The following is a 23,249-nucleotide window of genomic DNA, read 5'->3' on the forward strand; positions in this document are numbered from 1 at the left end:
CCATCGTAAATGTAAAAAAAAAAAACAGTACATACTTACATTCCGGTGTCCGTCAGGTCCCTTGCCGTCTGCTTCCTGCACTGACTGACTGCCGGCCGTAAAGTGAAAGCAGAGCACAGCGGTGACGTCACCGCTGTGCTGTGCTTTCACTTTACGGCCGGCAGTCAGTGAGTGCGGGAAGCAGACGGCAAGGGACAGACACCGGAATGTAAGTATGTACTGTTTGTTTTTTTTTACGCTGGTAACCAGGGTAAACATCGGGTTACTAAGCGCGGTCCTGCGCTTAGTAACCCGATGTTTACCCTGGTTACCCGGGGACCTCAGCATCGTTGGTCGCTGGAGAGCTGTCTGTGTGACAGCTCTCCAGCGACCACACAACGACTTACCTACGATCACGGCCAGGTCGTATCGCTGGTCGTGATCGTTGGTAAATCGTATAGTGTAACGGTACTCTAAGAAATATAGCTTTTAATTGTATCTATTAATAGGAGTATATGTGCAATTAAAAACACATAGATTATTGGTAGTCAGTCACTACGTGGGTACATACCAACTAGTCAGACAGATTATTGTAACCATTTACTTGAGCCTTGTGCGGTGGCGGACCAGCACTGTGCTTTCTAGTAATATATCTCTTGAATACTTAAATCTAATCATATGCTTGTTTAAAAGAACCAACCATTAGCCTAACCAACACGTTTCACCATGCTGGCGTCATCAGGGGGAATGAGGCTACAACAATCCTTGTAAGTTTGTTATGTGTGGAGCCTGCTCTTTCTCCCTGTGACACTGGCCCCATGTGCACCCAATCCCCATGGGCATTTGATATTAACACTAATATTTCCGAAATCCCACCTAGGAAGATGTCAGTCATAGAGAAATAGTAGTGGTAAGTGCCAAGACACCATTACTTGTCAGAGCGCCAGCACCCCTCTGGTATTCATTTTACAAACAGTATGATAATAATAATAATATGATGATGATAAAAAACAACAACTTCTGTTTCCGCCCTAATGGCAAAATGACAATTTTATCAAAGGCATATTTAAAATGGTGCAAACATACACTACGGCATCATGTCATCAGTTTAGTCATTAAAAATCTTGTGCCCTTATAGTTCCATTACTTGAGGTTTTCTGATTTCATATAAACTAGACTAACCTCTTCTATAATGAAAAGTCTTGCAACTTTCTAATATACTTGCATTTCAGTTCCTTGCCATTTTCAAGATGCCTGCTTGCTATCCGAAAACTGAATTAAAAGTTGAAGTGGGGTCCCATAAAGAAGAAAGCCTCTCACTATGAACAGAAACAGAGAGCTGCTGCAAACAGTGGAATGTAATTTTGTACTTTTGCTCTTCAAATCACTGAATGCATGGGCATTCCAAATAATAGTAATATGTTGCCACTATTAAATTTAGTACATCCCAATCTGTAAAGATATAAAATTGTTCACTTTCATTAATTGGCTGAAATTCAGTAAGTAAAGGTACCTTCACACATAACGATTTAGTTAACGATATCGTTGCAACGTCACGCTTTTTGTGACATAGCAACGATCCCACTAACGATATCTTTATGTGTGACAGCGACCAATGATCAGGCCCCTGCTGGGAGATCGTTGGTCGTGGGGAATGATCAGGACCTTTTTTTGGTCGCTGATCACCCCGCTGTCATCGCTAGATCGACGTGTGTGACGCCGATCTAGCGATGTGTTCACCTGTAACCAGGGTAAACATCGGGTTACTAAGCGTGGCCCTGCACTTAGTAACCCAATGTTTACCCTGGTTACCCGGGGACTTCGGCATCGTTGAAGACAGTTTCAACGATGCCGAAGTTGTTCCCCTGATCGTTGGTCGCTGGAGAGAGCTGTCTGTGTGACAGCTCCCCAGCGACCACACAACGACTTGCCAACAATCACGGCCAGGTCGTATCACTGGTCGTGATCGTTGGTAAATCGTTTAGTGTAATGGTACCTTAAGGCTCTCTGTACACAAATGGACTATGACTTATATGATACTATAAATTAGTTTCTATGCTTCATGAAGCAATTTATGTTTTACAGAAATGATAAAAGATACCTGTCGTTTTGGAGTCCAATGTCTTGTCCCTGGGATGCTGGCTGAGAAAAAAACAAAAGCAGGAAAATTTACTTAGCATTCTAAACAAAGCAGCCGCTTATCTGACTTCATGTTCAAACAATCCAATGGATTATACCTTTTGATTTACACAAGAAACAAGTGCATGAAAATATGACTGGTCTATCTACTGCAGGAACAAGTCTTTCTAGCAGTTACGATATCTGATGAATCTATTCATCCATCAGGGGCATAAAGTACAGTAAAAAAAAAAAAGTCAGTGAACCCCTTGAAATTACCTATATTTCTGTATTGATAACTTAAAAATTGGGTTTGGCTGTTATGTAACTGAATGAATAATGCACATTGGGTTTTAACACACATTTCTTTTATTAAGCACATTGATTAAATATCCATAGGGCAGTGAGAAAAATTGAGTAATTCAAAGTGGAGGGGTCACCAGTTTTTACAATAAGGACTGCATAAAATAGCAAATAGATTTCTTAGTTAGTCCTCGTGAGGCTGGTGAACTTACTTTGAAAATCCATGTCAGAACAGATGCATAATCCTTTTGGAAAGTTTAAGCTGCATCTCCACCCACCGAGGTTGATTGACAGCGCATCAGTGTTCATCGTTCCTGCTGCTGAATCCTCACACTATTCAGTACAAGCTATAGCTCCTAGTCAGACTGTGTGGACACAGATTGAATACAAATGGACTCATGAACCCTTTCACTCTTTAGCTGCAATAATTTATTAGAGCGTATTGTCACATTAATACCCAATAACCAGCATTTATTGACACTACAAAATTGCCTTGGTATTACATCACCATACTAGTATCCATCAACCAACAGCTAGCAGGTATAAAGGACCAATAGTTGCTGCTGTAGTTTGCTGGGTAGACTTGCATTAACCCCTTCATGACCCGGGGTATTTTCGTTTTTTGCTCCCCTCCTTCCCAGAGCCATAACATTTTATTTTTACGTCAATATGGCCATATGAGGGCTTACTTTTTGCGGGAAGAGTTGTACTTTTGAACGACATCATTGGTTTTAGCATGTCATGTACTAGAAAACGGGAAAGAAATTCCAAGTGCGGTGAAATTGCAAAAAAAAAAGTGCATTCCCACACTTGTTTTTTGTTTGGCTTTTTTGCTAGGTTCACTAAATGCTAAAACTAACCTGCCATTATTATTCTCCAGGTCATTAAGAGTTCATACACACCAAACATGTCTAGGTTCTTTTTTATCGAAGTGGTGCAAAAAATTCCAAACTTTGCTAAAAAAAAAATTGCGGCATTTTCCGATACCCATAGCATCTCCATTTTTCGTGATCTGGGGTCGGGCGAGGGCTTATTTTTTTCACGCCAAGCTGACGTTATTAATGATACCATTTTGGTGCAGATACGTTCTTTTGATCGCCCGTTATTGAATTTTAATGCAATGTCGCGGTGACCTCTGGTTGTTATGCCGACGCATCACTGACCGCCGATCATGTGACGGGGTCAGCGATGAGCTCATTTCTGGCCGGATGTGGTAGTTAAATGACTGTCAGCGCTTGACAGCGGCATTTAACTAGTTAATAGCGGTGGGTGAATTGCGACCATTCTCAGAGCTGAATGTGTCTCTCAAGGTAAGAATCGTTGGGGACCACTACCTTAACTGAACCTTTTGTCACTTGCATCTTGGAGAAGCCAATATCATTGTTTTTTTCTGCACTATGAATATTTACTTTGCTCAATAAAAGAAATGAATAGTACAACGGTTAGTGTGCTCTTAGTTTAGTTAGTTTACCTTTGCCTTTTATTTGTGTGTTTGAATTACAATCAGACTGCATTTTGTTATCAATTAATGTACAACTATAGATAATTCCAAGAAGTTCACTTACTTTATGTTAACTAGCTAGCTGGCTATTGCCATGAAAATTCTGATAGCAAAGTATTGACCATGAGCTTTAATACAACCAAACAATCTTTTTTGCAATTATGCCATAAAGCATACCCAACCAAATTTCTATTTTAATTAGCCTCTGTATCACAGATCTGTTATATGGATTTAGACTGAGACTTAGGGCAGAGACACACTGCTGTATTTCTCGTGCGGGAATCACATCGTAAGGCTATGTGCCCACGTTGCCGTTTTGTGTGCGGATTTTCCCGCACCTTTTTTGCATAATACGCAAGTAAAACGCACTGCGTTTTCCCTCGGATTTACTGCAGAATTTCTGCCGTTTTTGTGCGTGCAGATTTCACCTGCGGTTTTACACCTGTGAATTCCTATTGAGGAACAGGCGTAAACTGCTGCGGAATCCGCACAAAGAATTAACATGCTGCGGAAAATACAACGCAGCGTTTCCACTCGGTATTTTCCGCAGCATGGGAACTGCGGATTTGGTTTTCCATAGGGTTACATGGTACTGTACAACGCATGGAAAACTGCTGTGGATCCGCACGGCCAAATCTGCTGCGGATCCCCAGCAAAATCCGCAACGTGTGCACATACCCTAAAACTTGTACTGGCTGTCTGCTCTCCTGACCTGAGCTTGACAGCTGCATAGTAATCCAACATACTGTCATGCTCAGGTCAGGAGAGGTGCCGGCCAGTCCCTGCAGTGGGATGTGATTCTCGCACTAGAAAAACGGCAGTCAGAGACAAAAAAACGGCAGAGACAAAAAAAACCCTTTATAGACAAGAATGTAAATGGGCTGAGTCAAGGTTACAGATATAGTTTGGATAACAGACACTTTTCTCAAAGGAAATGACACAGGTTACATTATCTGGTCAAACAGGAAACACTAACCTGAAAAACTAGTAAGTGATAAGGTGACAATTCAGTTGGCTAAGGCTACTTTCACTCTAGCACCCAAAACTAAGGGTACCGTCACACAGTGCAATTTTGATCGCTACGACGGCACGATTCGTGACGTTCGAGCGATATAGTTACGAGATCGCAGTGTCTGACACGCTCCTGCGATCAGGGACCCCGCTGAGAATCGTACGTCGTAGCAGATCGTTTGAAACTTTCTTTCGTCGTCTAGTGTCTCGCTGTGGCGGCATGATCGCATGGTGTAACATATCGTATACGATGTGCGCATAGTAACCAACGGCTTCTACATCGCACATACGTCATGAAATTATCGCTCCAGCGTCGTAGATTGCAAAGTGTGACAGCAGTCTACGACGCTGGAGCGATATTGTTACGACGCTGGAGCGTCACGGATCGTACCGTCGTAGCGATGAAAATTGCACTGTGTGACGGTACCCTAAGAATCAAAGTCCGCACTCACAGCAGGTTAAATCAGAGATACTGGGTGGAAAACCACAAAACATGCGTTTCTTCAGCCAGTATTATGGATTTGGGTGCTCCTTGTGAAAAAACAGGGTCCAAAATTCAGTACAACGAAGTAGAAGTAGAAAGGAGCACTCACCATCCAGAAGAAATATTCAATCTTTATTGCGGCATAAAATGTATAGCAAGGTCTCACAGGAGAACGTGGGTGTCACGAGACGACGGCCGTTTCACGCTGCTGCGCTTCTACGGAGACCCGTAGAAGCGCAGCAGCGTGAAACGGCCGTCGTCTCGTGACACCCACGTTCTCCTGTGAGACCTTGCTATACATTTTATGCCGCAATAAAGATTGAATATTTCTTCTGGATGGTGAGTGCTCCTTTCTACTTCTACTTCGTTGTACTGTACTTTCACTCTAGCGTTTTTTGCAATACGTCGCAATGCGTCGTTTATGGCAAAAAAACGCATCCCGCAAAGTTGTTTGCAGGGTGCGTTTTTGCCCCATAGATTAACATTAGCGACGGATTGCGACGCATTGCCACACGTTGCAACCGTCGTGCGACAGTTGCGCCGTGTTTTGGCGGACCGCCGGGAGGAAAAAATGGTAAATGTAACTTTTTTGCTGCCGACGGACCGCTTTTTCCGACCGCGCATGCGCGGCCGGAACTCCGCCCCCACCTCCCCGCACCTCACAATGGGGCAGCGGATGCACCGGAGAAATGCATCCGCTGCACCCGTTGTGTGGCGCATCAAACGCTAGCGTCGGAATCTCGGCCCGACGCATTGCGACGGGGAGATTCCAACGCTAGTGTGAAAGTAGCCTAAGGAAAATAGCACGATTTAGAGATTGTGATGCAACTGAGACAAAATTATTCTAGAGATATTTAAATGCAAAATATGTACAGAAAGTTTTCCCCAGAAAACCTGGATGAGCTCTATTAACAGAATATCCCAAAATTAAATGCTGTGAAAGCACAGAAGCAAGGACATTTTCACTTGGCCATTCTGATCATTGGTAATTATGGGCATCAGAAGTGGAGCAAGAATGAGAACATATTATATGCACAGTGATAGCTGAGATTTAGTGTTTCAAGTACAGTACGTGAGTTGTTTTATATTTATATTTGGTATCCACTAAACAATGCTAAGTTATAAGACCAATGGAGTGTTTGAAGCAATAATCTTCGACAAGTTGGTAGTCACTCTGCCAGTGATAATGAAAAATGTTGCAGTCATCAAAAAAAATAAAAAAAATAATTGTACCTCAAGTCATACCAATAAACATATAAAGTTGGGTGGCAATTATAGCGAAGTAACTTTTACCAATGCCCATTACTGGTGTATAGGTCACGGTCAGCAGAAGCAAAGAGGCGTGGGCCCAAACTGGGTGAGAAACACAACACAGCCGAGCCTCTATATAAACGGCCTGGCAGACTGCATGTCACGCTGGCGCCTGTGCTAATTCCTTTCCTTTGCTTTATTAAGGCCTGGGGTTCTAGTCACTCACAGGCGCAGCTACTAACATTGTATGGCTGCAGAAGAGGGGGTGGCCACGCACTTTGTTCCTAAGCTTCCGACATGCCCCGGGCCTTTGTTGCATATTATATGCAGGAGTTGAGGGCCTAAAAGTAATATGGTGCGTGCACTCAACTGTCAGACCTTTTATTCCCCATATGAACTCCCATTCACCCAACCGCTGACCAACCCACCTGCTACTTTTCTTGTGCCCCTGTCGCTGCTCATGCAGTGTGAAGTTGGAGGCCATCCTGGTCTGCTGCCTGTCAACTACTAAGTACTGCTAAGTTCAATCCTACTAACCCAGTGGTCCCCAACTCCAGGCCTCGAGGGCCGCCAACAGTGCAGGTTTTCAGGATTTCCTTAGTATTGCACAGGGGTTGGAATCACCACCTGTGCAGATGATCACATTACTACCGATGCAATACTAAAGAAATCCTGAAAACCTGCACTGTTGGCGGCCCTTGAGGCCTGGAATTGGGGACCCCTGCACTAACCCCTTAGTGAACAGGACAATTTTTAAAAATCTGACTAGTGCCAATTTACGAAGTAATATCTTTGGAATGCTTCAACATATACCATTGATTTTTAGATTGTTTTTTTTCATGATACATCATACTTTATGATAATGGAAAATTTAGGTTAATAAGTTGCAACTCGTTGTGTTCTGTGCAGGTCGTCGCTCCATCAAAACGACGCATGCAGCATCCGCATACATCGGCATGGCCTGAGTACCCAATGTTAAAGATAGGGTATGCACGCCGCATGCAGCCATAGGCGGAGCTGAATGAAGAGGCGCGGCAGTGGGCGGGGCTTCACGGAGGAAGTCTGCAGCCCTGCTGAACGCTAGTGTGAAACTAGCCTTAGAGGTAAACTCCTCTATTGGAATGTAAGTACTGCACATACTCAGCCAGGCTCTGATGATCAATCTCCATGGAAAGAAACTGTACACTATGTAAGATAAAGGTTCTCACTGCAGGAAAATGACAGCAGATAGGAAAAGCAAGTCAATTGCAAACTTGCTTATTTTAATGCTGCTTAATTAGAGCACTTTAGTATCATGAGAATACCCCTTTAAGTGTTCTAGAAAAGCCTCATGTGAGATATTAGGAAATGGAAGTGATTTGTGTTGCATCAAACTTTTACGACAAACAACTGTTCTTAAGTCAATCAGCAGGTGGTGTAAAAAGTGACTAAAGATGAACCACATTTATCATTCAGCATGAGCTGTGATAAACTTCGCAATGTTAGGTCAATTTAAAACAGTCTAAACTTAACCCCTCCAGCATCAGAGTAACGAGCAGTAGCTGGAAACAGGAGCCAAGGGTGGCACAGCACTCACACTCACTGAAGTATGTCTGCAGTGACACTGTCATTCACTATGTTAGAACAAGGATTATGAACAGTGTTTAGAATGAAAACTGAGGGGGCATAATGGTGAACACTTGGCCATGTCAAGAGTGCACTTAAGTTCTTTCATTTGCATATGAAATAAAATTTATTTCCTCAGCCAATAAAACTGAAAACCTGACCTGTTTGGTGTGTTCCTTGGTTTTTATGATGCAGTTTGAATCCTAATTTTCTCAAACAATCCTCTGAGGCCTTCACAAAGCAGCTGTAGTTATACTGAGAATAAGTTACACTCAAGTGGACTCAATTTACTGATTATGTGACTTCTGGAGGCAATTTGGGAGCATCAGACTACAGGGAGCTGAATACAAATACCGTATATACTCGAGTATAAGCTGAGGTTTTCAGCCCAAATTTTTGGGCTGAAAGTGCCCCTCTCGGCTTATACTCGAGTCAAGGTGGGTGGCAGGGTCGGCGGGTGAGGGGGTGAGGGTGCTGAGGTATACTTACCTAGTCCCAGCGATCCTCGCGCTGTCCCTGCCGTCCCACGGTCTTCTGTGCTGCAGCTTCTTCCCCTCTTCAGCGGTCACGTGGGACCGCTCATTACAGAAATGAATAGGCGGCTCCACCTCCCATAGGGGTGGAGCCGCCTATTCATTTCTCTAATCAGCGGTGCCGGTGACCGCTGATTAGAGAAAGAAGCTGCGGCACCGAAGACCAGCTGTGACAGGCAGAGGGAGCCGGACGTCGGGACCAGGTAAGTATGTAATAGTCACCTGTCCGCGTTCCAGCCGCCGGGCGCCGCTCCATCTTCCCGGCGCCTGCGCTCTGACTGTTCAGGTCAGAGGGCGCGATGACGCGTATACTGTGCGCGGCGCCCTCTGCCTGATCAGTCAGAGCAGAGACGCCGGGAAGATAGAGGCGCCGGAACGAGACACCGGGAGCTGCAATCAAGAGAGGTGAGTATGGCTTTTTTTTTTTTTTTTTACTGCAGCAGCAGCGGCCATGGCAGAGCTTTATATAGGGAACTATGAACGGTGCAGAGCACTATATGGGGCACAGCTATATGGAACAATGAACGGTGCAGAGCACTATATGGGGCACAGCTATAGGGAACAATGAACGGTGCAGAGCACTATATGGGGCACAGCTATAGGGAAATAATGAACGGTGCAGAGCACTATATGAGGCACAGCTATAGGGAAATAATGAACGGTGCAGAGCACTATATGAGGCACAGCTATAGGGAAATAATGAACGGTGCAGAGCACTATATGAGGCACAGATATAGGGAACAATGAACGGTGCAGAGCACTATATGGGGCACAGCTATAGGGAAATAATGAACGGTGCAGAGCACTGTATGGGGCACAGCTATAGGGACAATCATGAATGGTGCAGAGCACTATGTGGGGCACAGCTATGGGGCAATAATGAACATGCAGAGCACTATATGGCACAGCTATGGGGCAAGAATGATCTATTTTTATTTTTTGAAATTCACCGGTAAATGCTGCATTTCCACCCTAGGCTTATACTCAAGTCAATAAGTTTTCCCAGTTTTTTGTGGCAAAATTAGGGGGGTCGGCTTATACTCGGGTCGGCTTATACTCGAGTATATACGGTACTTGTCACAATTTTCAGATTTAGAGTTTTAAAATATTTAGAAAACCATGTATCATTTCCTTTATACTTCACAAATAGTTGCTACATTGTGTTGGTATATCACATTAAATCCCAATAAAATACATTTAAGTTTGTGGATGTAACGTGAAAAAATGTGGAAAAGTTCATGAGGGAATGAATACTTTTTCAAGGCACTGTATATTGCTGTTACAAGTTTTAAAGCAACTAAGCCACTTTTTTTTAACTGTTTAAGTAGTTTAATATGTGGTTTGGGGGTGATAGACTCCCCTTAAGGCCTCATTCAGACAACAGTGTTTCACATATGTATTCTATCCATGATTTTCACTGGTAGAACATATACCCATTATCCGCTGTAACGGATTCCGCTGATTGTGAGAATGTTTTTTCGTGACATATTGTACTTCATGTTAGTGGTAACATTTCTTCGATATTACTTGCGATTATTTATGAAAAAAACGGAAATATGGCGAAAATTTTGTAAATTTTGCAATTTTCAAACTTTGCATTTTTATGCCCTTAACCCCTTTCTGACATTAGACATTAGTACGTCATATGCAATCGGCAGCGCTCACGGGGGAAGCGCGGCCGATCGCGGCCGGGTGTCAGCTGCCTATCGCAGCTGACATCTGGCACTATGTGCCAGGAGCGGTCACGGACTTCCCTGAGACCCCCGCAGCAACGCTCCGAGGGTCTCCCTACCTCCCTCCCTGTAGCAGGCTCGGATCCAAGATGGCCACGGCATCCGGGTCCTGCAGGGAGGGAGGTGGCTTACCAAGCGCCTGCTCTGAGCCTGCAGCCCTGTAAGTCAGATCGGTGATCTGACAGAGTGCTATGCAAACTGTCAGATCATCGATCTGTGATGTCCCCCCCCCGGGGCAAAGTAAAAAAGTAAAAAAAAAATTCCAAATGTGTAAAAAAAAAAAAAAAAATGTCCTAAATAATGAAAGAAAAAAATATTATTCCCATAAATACATTTCTTTATCTAAATAAAAAACAAACAAACAATAAAAGTACACATATTTAGTATCGCCACGTCCGCAACGACCCGACCTATAAAACTGGTCCACTAGTTAACCACTTCAGTAAACACCGTAAGAAAAAAAAAAAAAAACGAGGCAAAAAACAACACTTTATTATCATACCGCCGAACAAAAAGTGGAATAACACGCGATCAAAACGACGGATATAAATAACCATGGTACCGATGAAAACGTCATCATATCCCGCAAAAAACGAGCCGCCATACAGCATCATCAGCAAAAAAATAAAAAAGTTATAGTCCTGAGAATAAAGCGATGCAAAAACAAATATTTTTTCTATAAAATAGTTTTTATCATATAAAAGCGCCAAAACATAAAAAAAAGATATAAATGAGGTATCACTGTAATAGTACTGACCCGAAGAATAAAACTGCTTTATCAATTTTACCAAACACGGAACGGTATAAACGCCTCCCCCAAAAGAAATTCATGAATAGCTGGTTTTTGGTCATTCTGCCTCACAAAAATCGGAATAAAAAGCTATCAAAAAATGTCACATGCCCAAAAATGTTACCAATAAAAATGACAACTCGTCTCGCAAAAAACAAGACCTCACATGACTCTGTGGACCCAAATATGGAAAAATTATAGCTCTCAAAATGTGGTAACGCAAAAAATATTTTTTGCAATAAAAAGCGTCTTTCAGTGTGTGACGACTGCCAATCATAAAAATCCGCTAAAAAACCCACTATAAAAGTAAATCAAACCCCAATTCATCACCCCCTTAGTTAGGGAAAAATAAAAAAAATGTATTTATTTCCATTTTCCCATTAGGGCTAGGGTTAGGGTTAGGGTTAGGGCTAGGGTTAGGGCTAGGGTTAGGGTTGGGGCTACGGTTAAGGCTACAATTAAAGTTGGGGCTAAAGTTAGGGTTAGGGTTGGGGCTAAAATTACGGTTAGGGTTTAGATTACATTTACGGTTGGGAATAGGGTTGGGATTAGGGTTAGGGGTGTGTCAGGGTTAGAGGTGTGGTTAGGGTTACTGTTGGGATTAGGGTTAGGGGTGTGTTTGGATTAGGGTTTCAGTTATAATTTGGGGTGTTTCCACTGTTTTGGCACATCAGGTGCTCTCCAAACGCGACATGGCGTCCGATCTCAATTCCAGCCAATTCTGCGTTGAAAAAGTAAAATAGTGCTCCTTCCCTTCCGAGGTCTCCCGTGTGCCCAAACAGGGGTTTACCCCAACATATGGGGTATCAGCGTACTCAGGACAAATAGGACAACAACTTTTGGGGTCCAATTTCTCCTGTTACTCTTGGGAAAATACAAAACTGGAGGCTAAAAAATAATTTTTGTGGAAAAAAAAAGGATTTTTTATTTTCATGGCTCTGCATTATAAACTGTAGTGAAACACTTGGGGGCTCAAAGTTCTCACCACACATCTAGATAAGTTCCTTAGGGGGTCTACTTTCCAAAATGGTGTCACTTGTGGGGGGTTTCTACTGTTTAGGTACATTAGGGGCTCTGCAAACGCAATGTGACGCCTCCAGACCATTCCATCTAAGTCTGCATTCCAAATGGTGCTCCTTCCCTTCTGAGCCCTCCCATGCGTCCAAACGGTGGTTCCCCCCCCCACATATGGAGTATCAGCGCACTCAGGACAAATTGGACCGCAACTTTTGGGGTCCAATTTCTCCTGTTACCCTCGGGAAAATACAAAACTGGGGGCTAAAAAATAATTTATGTGGGAATTTATTATTTTTTTATGGCTCTGCATTATAAACTTCTGTGAAGCCCTTGGTGGCAGAGGCGTAGCTAGAGCTATTGCCGCCCGGGGCTGTTCCCGAGTTTGGCACCCCCCCCCCCCCCGGCTCAATACACACAAAGGTTACCAAAAATGGTTTTCCTGTTTTGTAGATCTTAAACTGGGCCTAATGGTGTCACCCCCACATGCCAAACCTGTGACTTAATACCACCACACCATGACCAGACCACATAGTGACCGGATAATACTACATACAAGGGACAAATACCACCGCACCATGTCAAGACCACATATTACCATCACTTGGTGACCAAATAGCACATACAAGGGACAAATACCACAACACCATTTCCAGACCACATATTACCACCACATAGTGACTGAATACTACAATACTGATCAATAATAAAAAAAAACACAATACTATCACCATAAGTGCCAGTATTCACAGGAGATCTGTACTTAGTATGCAGTGTCTGTGTAGAGGTAATACAGAGATCACTGGTGGTATTATACACAGGAGCTCTGTATATAATGTATAGGTAATACAGTCATCACTGGTGACATTGTACACAGGACCGCTGTATATAGTATACAGTGTATAGTGTCAGTGTATAGGTAACACTGACTCACCAGTGACGTCTCTAGGTGAAGTCCTTCATCTTTCATCCAGCACAGACCGCCATCATTTCTTCCAGCCAGGACTCGTTTCTGCAGGAAATAACACAGCTATCTCGAGCTCCACTTGCAGAACACATTACTTAATTTTTCACAACTTCTACCTTACACCACATGAAGAAAAAAAGGTGATATAGTGTCACTCTGCACAGTAACAGGACCGCCCCCCCATTTAAAACAGTATACTCAAAAAATAAAATAAATACTTCACTGCAGTAATAATATCCCTTAATTAGCCGCTATGGTAATACTATTCCCCACCCTGGCCCCGTTTATCTCATTCCTGGCTCCAGCCATATGTTCTCGCATCCTGCCCTCATGAGTATCCATTCTACCCCATATGATCTCTCCATCCTGCCCCATCAATCTCCATCGTATCCATCTTGCCCCATGATCCAATCCTGCCCCATGATCCAATCCTGCCCCATGTCTTTCATTCTGCCCCGTTTCTCCAATCATGCCCCGTATCTACATTCTGCCCATGCCTCAAGTCCTGCTCCCATTGTGTCCAGCAATCTGCCCCAGTGTGTCCAGCAAATTACCCCTAGTGTGTCCAGCATATTACCCCCAGTGTGTCCAGCAACCTGCCCCAGTATGTCCAGCATATTGCCCCAGTGTCCAGCAATCTGCCCCAGTGTGTCCAGCATTGCCCCCAGACAGTGTGTCCAGCAATCTGCCCCAGTATGTCAAGCATATTGCCCCAGTGTTTCCAGTATTGCCCCTGGACAGTGTGTCCAGCAATCTGCCCAAGTGTGTCCAGCATATTACCCCCAGTGTGTCCAGCATATTACCCCCAGTGTGTCCAGCAATCTGCCCCAGTGTGTCCAGCATATTACCCCCAGGTTGTCCAGCAATCTGCCCAAGTGTGTCCAGCAATCTGCCCCAGTGTGTCTAGCATATTACCCCCAGTGTGTCCAGCAATCTGCCCCAGTGTCCAGCATTGCCCCAGTGTGTCCAACATATTACCCCCAGTGTGTCCAGCAATCTGCCCCATTGTGTCCAGCATATTACCCCCAGTGTGTCCAGCAATCTGCCCAGTGTCCAGCATTGCCCCAGTGTGTCCAGCATATTACCCCCAGTGTGTCCAGCAATCTGCCCCAGTGTGTCCAGCATATTACCCCCAGTGTGTCCAGCAATCTGCCCCAGTATGTCCAGCACTGCCCCCAGTGTGTCCAGCAATCTGCCCCAGTATGTCCAATTGTCCAGCATTGCCCCCAGCAATCTGCCCCAGTGTGCCCAGCAATCTGCCCCAGTGTGCCCAGCATTGCCCCAGTGTGTCCAGCATATTACCCCCAGTGTGTCCAGCAATCTGCCCCAGTGTGTCCAGCATATTACCCCCAGTGTGTCCAGCAATCTGCCCCAGTATGTCCAGCACTGCCCCCAGTGTGTCCAGCAATCTGCCCCAGTATGTCCAATTGTCCAGCATTGCCCCCAGTGTGTCCAGCAATCTGCCTCAGTGTGCCCAGCAATCTGCCCCAGTGTGCCCAGCAATCTGCCCTAGTGGGCCCAGCATTGCCCCAGTGTGTCCAGCATATTACCCCCAGTGTGTCCAGCAATCTGCCCCAGTGTGTCCAGCATATTACCCCCAGTGTGTCCAGCAATCTGCCCCAGTATGTCCAGCACTGCCCCCAGTGTGTCCAGCAATCTGCCCCAGTATGTCCAATTGTCCAGCATTGCCCCCAGTGTGTCCAGCAATCTCCCTCAGTGTGCCCAGCAATCTGCCCCAGTGTGCCCAGCAATCTGCCCTAGTGGGCCCAGCATTGCCCCCAGTGTGTCCAGCATTGCCGCCAGTGTGTCCAGCAATCTGCCCCAGTGTCCAGCATTGCCCTAGCGTGTCCAGCATTGCCCCAGTGTCCAGAAATCTGCCCCAGGGTCTCCAGCATTTCCCCAGTGTGTCCAGAAATCTGCCCCAGTGTGTCCAGAAATCTGCCCCAGGGTCTCCAGCATTGCCTGTTATGATCAGGTGGCCTTGGAGCAGCATGAGACGTACTCTGGAGAAGGTGGTCCCTGTACTGACCGCAAACCCTGAACCTAGCAGCACAACTAAAAGCAGCCGTGGGGGGTACCTAACACTCCCTAGACCCCTCGACACAGCCTAAGATCTAACTACCCCTAAAGACAGAAACAGGAAACCTATCTTGCCTCAGAGAAAATCCCCAAAGGATAGATAGCCCCCCACAAATATTGACTGTGAGAGGAGAGGAAAAAACATACGCAGATATGAAATCAGATTTTAGCATAAGAGGCCATACTAGCTAAAAAGAAAGAATAGAACAGAGTACTATGCGGTCAGTATAAAAACACTAGAAAAATATCCACCGCAGAAAATACGGATCACCACATCTGACTAAAGACATGGGGGGTATATCTGCATCTCCAGAGAAATAGCTAGACTGCAAAAAATCCTTCACAGACCAAGCTGGACAGGACAAAAACATGAAAATGCACAGAACTATAAGGTCCACTGCAGGTGGACAGCAAAAACAAAGCCAGGACTTATCTTTGTAGAAAAACACAGCAAACTGGAGAGACCAGCAGGGAAGTGAATCCTTCAAGGACAACTGGCACTGACTAAAGGATCCTGCAAAGCTATATACCCCAGTCAGTCCTGCAATTAGTAGATACACATGTCCACTCCTGCAATCCAGGCCCAACTGCATTACCCTCTACAACCACCGGAGGGAGCCCAAAAGCTGAATTCACAACAGTACCCCCCCCCTTGAGGAGGGGTCACCGAACCCTCACCAGAGCCCCCAGGCCGATCAGGATGAGCCCGATGAAAGGCACAAACCAAATCAACGGCATGGACATCAGAGGCAGAAACCCAAGAATTATCCTCCTGGCCATAACCCTTCCACTTGACAAGGTACTGAAGCTTCCGCCTCGAAAAACGAGAATCCAAAATCGTTTCAACAACATATTCCAACTCCCCATCGACCAATACAGGGGCCGGTGTTATGGCTGGCAATCAGGCAACACAGCGTGCAGTAATCAGCGCACATACAGAGATCTGGCAATAACCAAAAAACAATAGGACGAGCTCTGAGACGTGGAATCTCTGTAGACTGCAGTACCTAATCTATCCTCACACAACTATAAGCAGCAGTGGATTGCGCCTAACAACTACCTATGCAACTCGGCACTGCCTGAGGAGCTGACTAGCCTGAAGATAGAAATACAAGCCTGACTTACCTCAGAGAAATACCCCAAAGGAATAGGCAGCCCCCCACATATAATGACTGTTAGCAAGATGAAAAGACAAACGTAGGAATGAAATAGATTCAGCAAAGTGAGGCCCGATATTCTAGACAGAGCGAGGATAGCAAAGAGAACTATGCAGTCTACAAAAAACCCTAAAACGAAAACCACGCAAAGGGGCAAAAAGACCCACCGTGCCGAACTAACAGCACGGCGGTGCACCCCTTTGCTTCTCAGAGCTTCCAGCAAAAGTTAATAGCAAGCTGGACAGAAAAAACAGAAAACAAACTAGAAGCACTTATCTAGCAGAACAGCAGGCCCAAGGAAAGATGCAGTAGCTCAGATCCAACACTGGAACATTGACAAGGAGCAAGGAAGACAGACTCAGGTGGAGCTAAATAGCAAGGCAGCCAACGAGCTCACCAAAACACCTGAGGGAGGAAGCCCAGAGACTGCAATACCACTTGTGACCACAGAAGTGAACTCAGCCACAGAATTCACAACAGTACCCCCCCCTTGAGGAGGGGTCACCGAACCCTCACCAGAACCCCCAGGCCGACCAGGATGAGCCACATGAAAGGCACGAACAAGATCTGGGGCATGGACATCAGAGGCAAAAACCCAGGAATTATCTTCCTGAGCATAACCCTTCCATTTGACCAGATACTGGAGTTTCCGTCTAGAGACACGAGAATCCAAAACCTTCTCCACAATATACTCCAATTCCCCCTCCACCAAAACAGGGGCAGGAGGCTCCACAGATGGAACCATAGGTGCCACGTATCTCCTCAACAACGACCTATGGAATACATTATGTATGGAAAAGGAGTCTGGGAGGGTCAGACGAAAAGACACCGGATTGAGAATCTCAGAAATCCTATACGGACCAATAAAACGAGGTTTAAATTTAGGAGAGGAAACCTTCATAGGAATATGACGAGAAGATAACCAAACCAAATCCCCATCACGAAGTCGGGGTCCCACACGGCGTCTGCGATTAGCGAAAAGCTGAGCCTTCTCCTGGGACAAGGTCAAATTGTCCACTACCTGAGTCCAGATCTGCTGCAACCTGTCCACCACAGAATCCACACCAGGACAGTCCGAAGACTCAACCTGTCCTGAAGAGAAACGAGGATGGAACCCAGAATTGCAGAAAAATGGAGAGACCAAGGTAGCCGAGCTGGCCCGATTATTAAGGGCGAACTCAGCCAACGGCAAAAATGACACCCAATCATCCTGGTCAGCGGAAACAAAACATCTCAGATATGTTTCCAAGGTCTGATTGGTTCGTTCGGTCTGGCCATTAGTCTGAGGATGGAAGGCCGAGGAGAAAGATAGGTCAATGCCCATCCTACCACAAAAGGCTCGCCAGAACCTCGAGACAAACTGGGAACCTCTGTCAGAAACAATATTCTCAGGAATGCCATGTAAACGAACCACATGCTGGAAGAACAAAGGCACCAAATCAGAGGAGGAAGGCAATTTAACCAAGGGCACCAGATGGACCATTTTAGAAAAGCGATCACAGACCACCCAAATGACCGACATTTTTTGAGAAACGGGAAGGTCAGAAATGAAATCCATCGAAATATGTGTCCAAGGCCTCTTCGGGACCGGCAAGGGCAAAAGCAACCCACTGGCACGTGAACAGCAGGGCTTAGCCCTAGCACAAATTCCACAGGACTGCACAAAAGCACGCACATCCCGTGACAGAGATGGCCACCAGAAGGATCTAGCAACCAACTCCCTGGTACCAAAGATTCCTGGATGACCGGCCAGCACCGAACAATGAAGTTCAGAGATAACTTTACTAGTCCACCTATCAGGGACGAACAGTTTCTCGGCCGGACAACGATCAGGTTTATTAGCCTGAAATTTCTGCAACACTCTCCGCAAATCAGGGGACATGGCAGACACAATGACTCCTTCCTTGAGGATACTCGCCGGCTCAGATAACCCCGGAGAGTCGGGCACAAAACTCCTAGACAGAGCATCCGCCTTCACATTTTTAGAGCCCGGAAGGTATGAAATCACAAAATCAAAACGAGCAAAAAATAACGACCAACGGGCCTGTCTAGGATTCAAGCGCTTGGCAGACTCGAGATAAGTCAAGTTCTTATGATCAGTCAATACCACCACGCGATGCTTAGCACCCTCAAGCCAATGACGCCACTCCTCGAATGCCCACTTCATGGCCAGCAACTCTCGGTTGCCCACATCATAATTACGCTCAGCAGCAGAAAATTTCCTGGAAAAGAAAGCACATGGTTTCAACACTGAGCAACCAGAACCTCTCTGTGACAAAACCGCCCCTGCACCAATCTCAGAAGCATCAACCTCGACCTGGAACGGAAGAGAAACATCAGGTTGACACAACACAGGGGCACAACAAAAACGACGCTTCAACTCCTGAAAAGCTTCCACGGCAGCAGAAGACCAATTAACCAAATCAGCACCCTTCTTGGTCAAATCGGTCAATGGTCTGGCAATGCTAGAAAAATTACAGATGAAGCGACGATAAAAATTAGCAAAGCCCAGGAATTTCTGCAGACTTTTTAGAGATGTCGGCTGAGTCCAATCCTGGATGGCCTGAACCTTAACCGGATCCATCTCGATAGTAGAAGGGGAAAAGATGAACCCCAAAAATGAAACTTTCTGCACACCGAAGAGACACTTTGATCCCTTCACGAACAAGGAATTAGCACGCAGTACCTGGAAAACCATTCTGACTTGCTTCACATGAGACTCCCAATCATCTGAGAAGATCAAAATGTCATCCAAGTAAACAATCAAGAATTTATCCAGATACTCACGGAAAATGTCATGCATAAAAGACTGAAAAACAGATGGAGCATTGGCAAGTCCGAACGGCATCACCAGATACTCAAAATGAACCTCGGGCGTATTAAATGCCGTTTTCCATTCATCTCCCTGCCTGATTCTCACCAGATTATACGCACCACGAAGATCAATCTTAGTAAACCAACTAGCCCCCTTAATCCGAGCAAACAAGTCAGAAATCAATGGCAAGGGATACTGAAATTTAACAGTGATCTTATTAAGAAGGCGGTAATCAATACACGGTCTTAGCGAACCATCCTTCTTGGCTACAAAAAAGAACCCTGCTCCCAATGGTGACGACGATGGGCGAATATGTCCCTTCTCCAGGGACTCCTTCACATAACTGCGCATAGCGGTGTGTTCAGGTACGGACAAATTAAATAAACGACCCTTAGGGAATTTACTACCAGGAATCAAATCGATAGCACAATCACAATTCCTATGCGGAGGTAGGGCATCAGACTTGGACTCTTCAAATACATCCTGAAAGTCCGACAAGAACTCTGGGATGTCAGAAGGAATGGATGATGAAATAGACAAAAATGGAACATCACCATGTACTCCCTGACAACCCCAGCTGGTTACCGACATAGAGTTCCAATCCAATACTGGATTATGGGTTTGTAGCCATGGCAACCCCAACACGACCACATCATGCAAATTATGCAGTACCAGAAAGCGAATAACTTCCTGATGTGCAGGAGCCATGCACATGGTCAGCTGGGCCCAGTACTGAGGCTTATTCTTGGCCAAAGGTGTAGCATCAATTCCTCTCAACGGAATAGGACACCGCAAAGGCTCCAAGAAAAATCCACAACGTTTAGCATAATCCAAATCCATCAGATTCAGGGCAGCGCCTGAATCCACAAACGCCATGACAGAATACGATGACAAAGAGCACATTAAGGTAATGGACAAAAGGAATTTGGACTGTACAGTACCAATAACGGCAGAGCTATCGAACCGCCTAGTGCGTTTAGGACAATTAGAAATAGCATGAGTAGAATCACCACAATAGAAACACAGTCTGTTCAGACGTCTGTGTTCTTGCCGTTCTACTTTAGTCATAGTCCTGTCGCACTGCATAGGCTCAGGTTTACTCTCAGGCAGTACCGCCAGATGGTGCACAGATTTACGCTCGCGCAAGCGACGACCGATCTGAATGGCCAAGGACATAGACTCATTCAAACCAGCAGGCATAGGAAATCCCACCATTACATCCTTAAGAGCTTCAGAGAGACCCTTTCTGAACAAAGCCGCTAGTGCAGATTCATTCCACAGAGTGAGTACTGACCATTTCCTAAATTTCTGACAATATACTTCTACATCATCCTGACCCTGGCATAAAGCCAGCAGATTTTTCTCAGCCTGATCCACTGAATTAGGCTCATCGTAAAGCAATCCGAGCGCCAGGAAAAATGCATCAACATTACTCAATGCAGAATCTCCTGGTGCAAGAGAAAACGCCCAGTCCTGTGGGTCGCCGCGCAAAAAAGAAATAATAATCAAAACCTGTTGAATAGGATTACCAGAAGAATGAGGTTTCAAGGCCAAAAATAGCTTACAATTATTTCTGAAGCTCAGGAACTTAGTTCTGTCACCAAAAAACAAATCAGGAATCGGAATTCTTGGTTCTAGCATCGATTTCTGATCAATAGTATCTTGAATCTTTTGTACATTTACAACGAGATTATCCATTGAGGAGCACAGAGCCTGAATATCCATGTCCACAGCTGTGTCCTGAAGCACTCTAATGTCTAGGGGGAAAAAAAGACTGAAGACAGAGCTAAGAAAAAAAAATGATGTCAGGATTTCTTTTTTCCCTCTATTGGGAATCATTGGTGTGGCTCCTTGTACTGTTATGGCTGGCAATCAGGCAACACAGCGTGCAGTAATCAGCGCACATACAGAGATCTGGCAATAACCAAAAAACAATAGGACGAGCTCTGAGACGTGGAATCTCTGTAGACTGCAGTACCTAATCTATCCTCACACAACTATAAGCAGCAGTGGATTGCGCCTAACAACTACCTATGCAACTCGGCACTGCCTGAGGAGCTGACTAGCCTGAAGATAGAAATACAAGCCTGACTTACCTCAGAGAAATACCCCAAAGGAATAGGCAGCCCCCCACATATAATGACTGTTAGCAAGATGAAAAGACAAACGTAGGAATGAAATAGATTCAGCAAAGTGAGGCCCGATATTCTAGACAGAGCGAGGATAGCAAAGAGAACTATGCAGTCTACAAAAAACCCTAAAACGAAAACCACGCAAAGGGGCAAAAAGACCCACCGTGCCGAACTAACAGCACGGCGGTGCACCCCTTTGCTTCTCAGAGCTTCCAGCAAAAGTTAATAGCAAGCTGGACAGAAAAAACAGAAAACAAACTAGAAGCACTTATCTAGCAGAACAGCAGGCCCAAGGAAAGATGCAGTAGCTCAGATCCAACACTGGAACATTGACAAGGAGCAAGGAAGACAGACTCAGGTGGAGCTAAATAGCAAGGCAGCCAACGAGCTCACCAAAACACCTGAGGGAGGAAGCCCAGAGACTGCAATACCACTTGTGACCACAGAAGTGAACTCAGCCACAGAATTCACAACAGGCCGGAGGATCAACAGAGGGAACAACGGGCTCCACATATTTCCGCAACACAGATTTATGGAAGACATTATGAATAGCAAACGAGGCCGGAAGCGCCAGGCGAAAGGACACCGGATTAATAATCTCAGAAATCCTATGAGGACCAATAAATCGAGGCTTAAACTTAGGGGAAGAAACCTTCATAGGAACATGACAGGAAGATAACCAAACCAGATCCCCAATCCGAAGCCGGGAACCAACACACCAACGACGATTAGCAAAACGTTGAGCCTCTTCCTGAGACTGCACCAAATTGTCCACCACATAAGCCCAAATCTGCTGCAACCTGTCGACCACAGAATCCACACCAGGAAGGTCAGAAGGCTCAACCTGCCCAGAAGAAAAACGAGGATGAAAACCAAAATTACAAAAAAAAGGCGAAAATAAAGTAGCCGAACTAGCCCGATTATTAAGGGCAAACTCGGCCAATGGCAAAAAAGCCACCCAATCATCCTGATCAGCAGACACAAAGCATCTCAAATAGGTCTCCAAGGTCTGATTAGTTAGCTCAGTCTGGCCATTTGTCTGAGGATGAAATGCAGAAGAAAAAGACAAATCAATGCCCAGCTTGGCACAAAAGGCCCGCCAAAACCTAGAAACAAACTGGGAACCTCTGTCGGACACAATATTCTCCGGAATACCATGCAAACGGACCACATGCTGAAAACACTACGGAACCAAATCAGAAGAAGAAAGCAATTTAGGCAAAGGCACCAAATGAACCATCTTAGAAAATCGGTCACAGACAACCCAGATAACCAACATTCTTTGGGAAACAGGAAGATCGGAAATAAAATCCATAGAAATATGTGTCCAGGGCCTCTCGGGGACCGGTAATGGCAAAAGCAACCCACTAGCACGGGAACAGCAAGGCTTAGCCCGCGCACAAATCCCACAGGACTGCACAAAAGAACGCACATCCCGCGACAAAGAAGGCCACCAAAAGGACCTACTAACCAAGACTCTGGTACCAAAAATCCCAGGATGGCCAGCCAACACAGAACAATGAACCTCAGAAATCACTTTGGTAGTCCATATATCAGGAACAAACAGTTTCCCCACAGGACAGCGGTCAGGCTTATCAGCCTGAAATTCCTTAAGAACCCGTCGCAAATCAGGGGAGATGGCAGAAAGAATCACCCCTTCCTTCAAAATGCCGACTGGCTCAAGAACCCCAGGGGAATTAGGAAAAAAACTCCTAGAGAGGGCATCCGCCTTAACATTCTTAGTACCAGGAATGTACGAGACCACAAAATCAAAACG

General features: G+C 45.3%; 1 protein-coding gene across 2 annotated transcripts in view; it reads right to left on the reverse strand.

The window, feature by feature from the left end:
• The window catches only part of AFF3 (ALF transcription elongation factor 3), a 753,993-nt gene that overhangs the window by 137,900 nt on the left and 592,844 nt on the right, over positions 1-23,249 (reverse strand). For both annotated transcript variants that reach the window (XM_069757526.1, XM_069757527.1), the window contains exon 7: positions 2,081-2,121. In XM_069757526.1, the coding sequence (XP_069613627.1) occupies positions 2,081-2,121 (41 nt within the window). The remainder of the gene's footprint in view (positions 1-2,080; positions 2,122-23,249) is intronic.

Source organism: Ranitomeya imitator, chromosome 3 (genome assembly GCF_032444005.1).
Source record: "Ranitomeya imitator isolate aRanImi1 chromosome 3, aRanImi1.pri, whole genome shotgun sequence".
Lineage (NCBI taxonomy): Eukaryota > Metazoa > Chordata > Amphibia > Anura > Dendrobatidae > Ranitomeya > Ranitomeya imitator.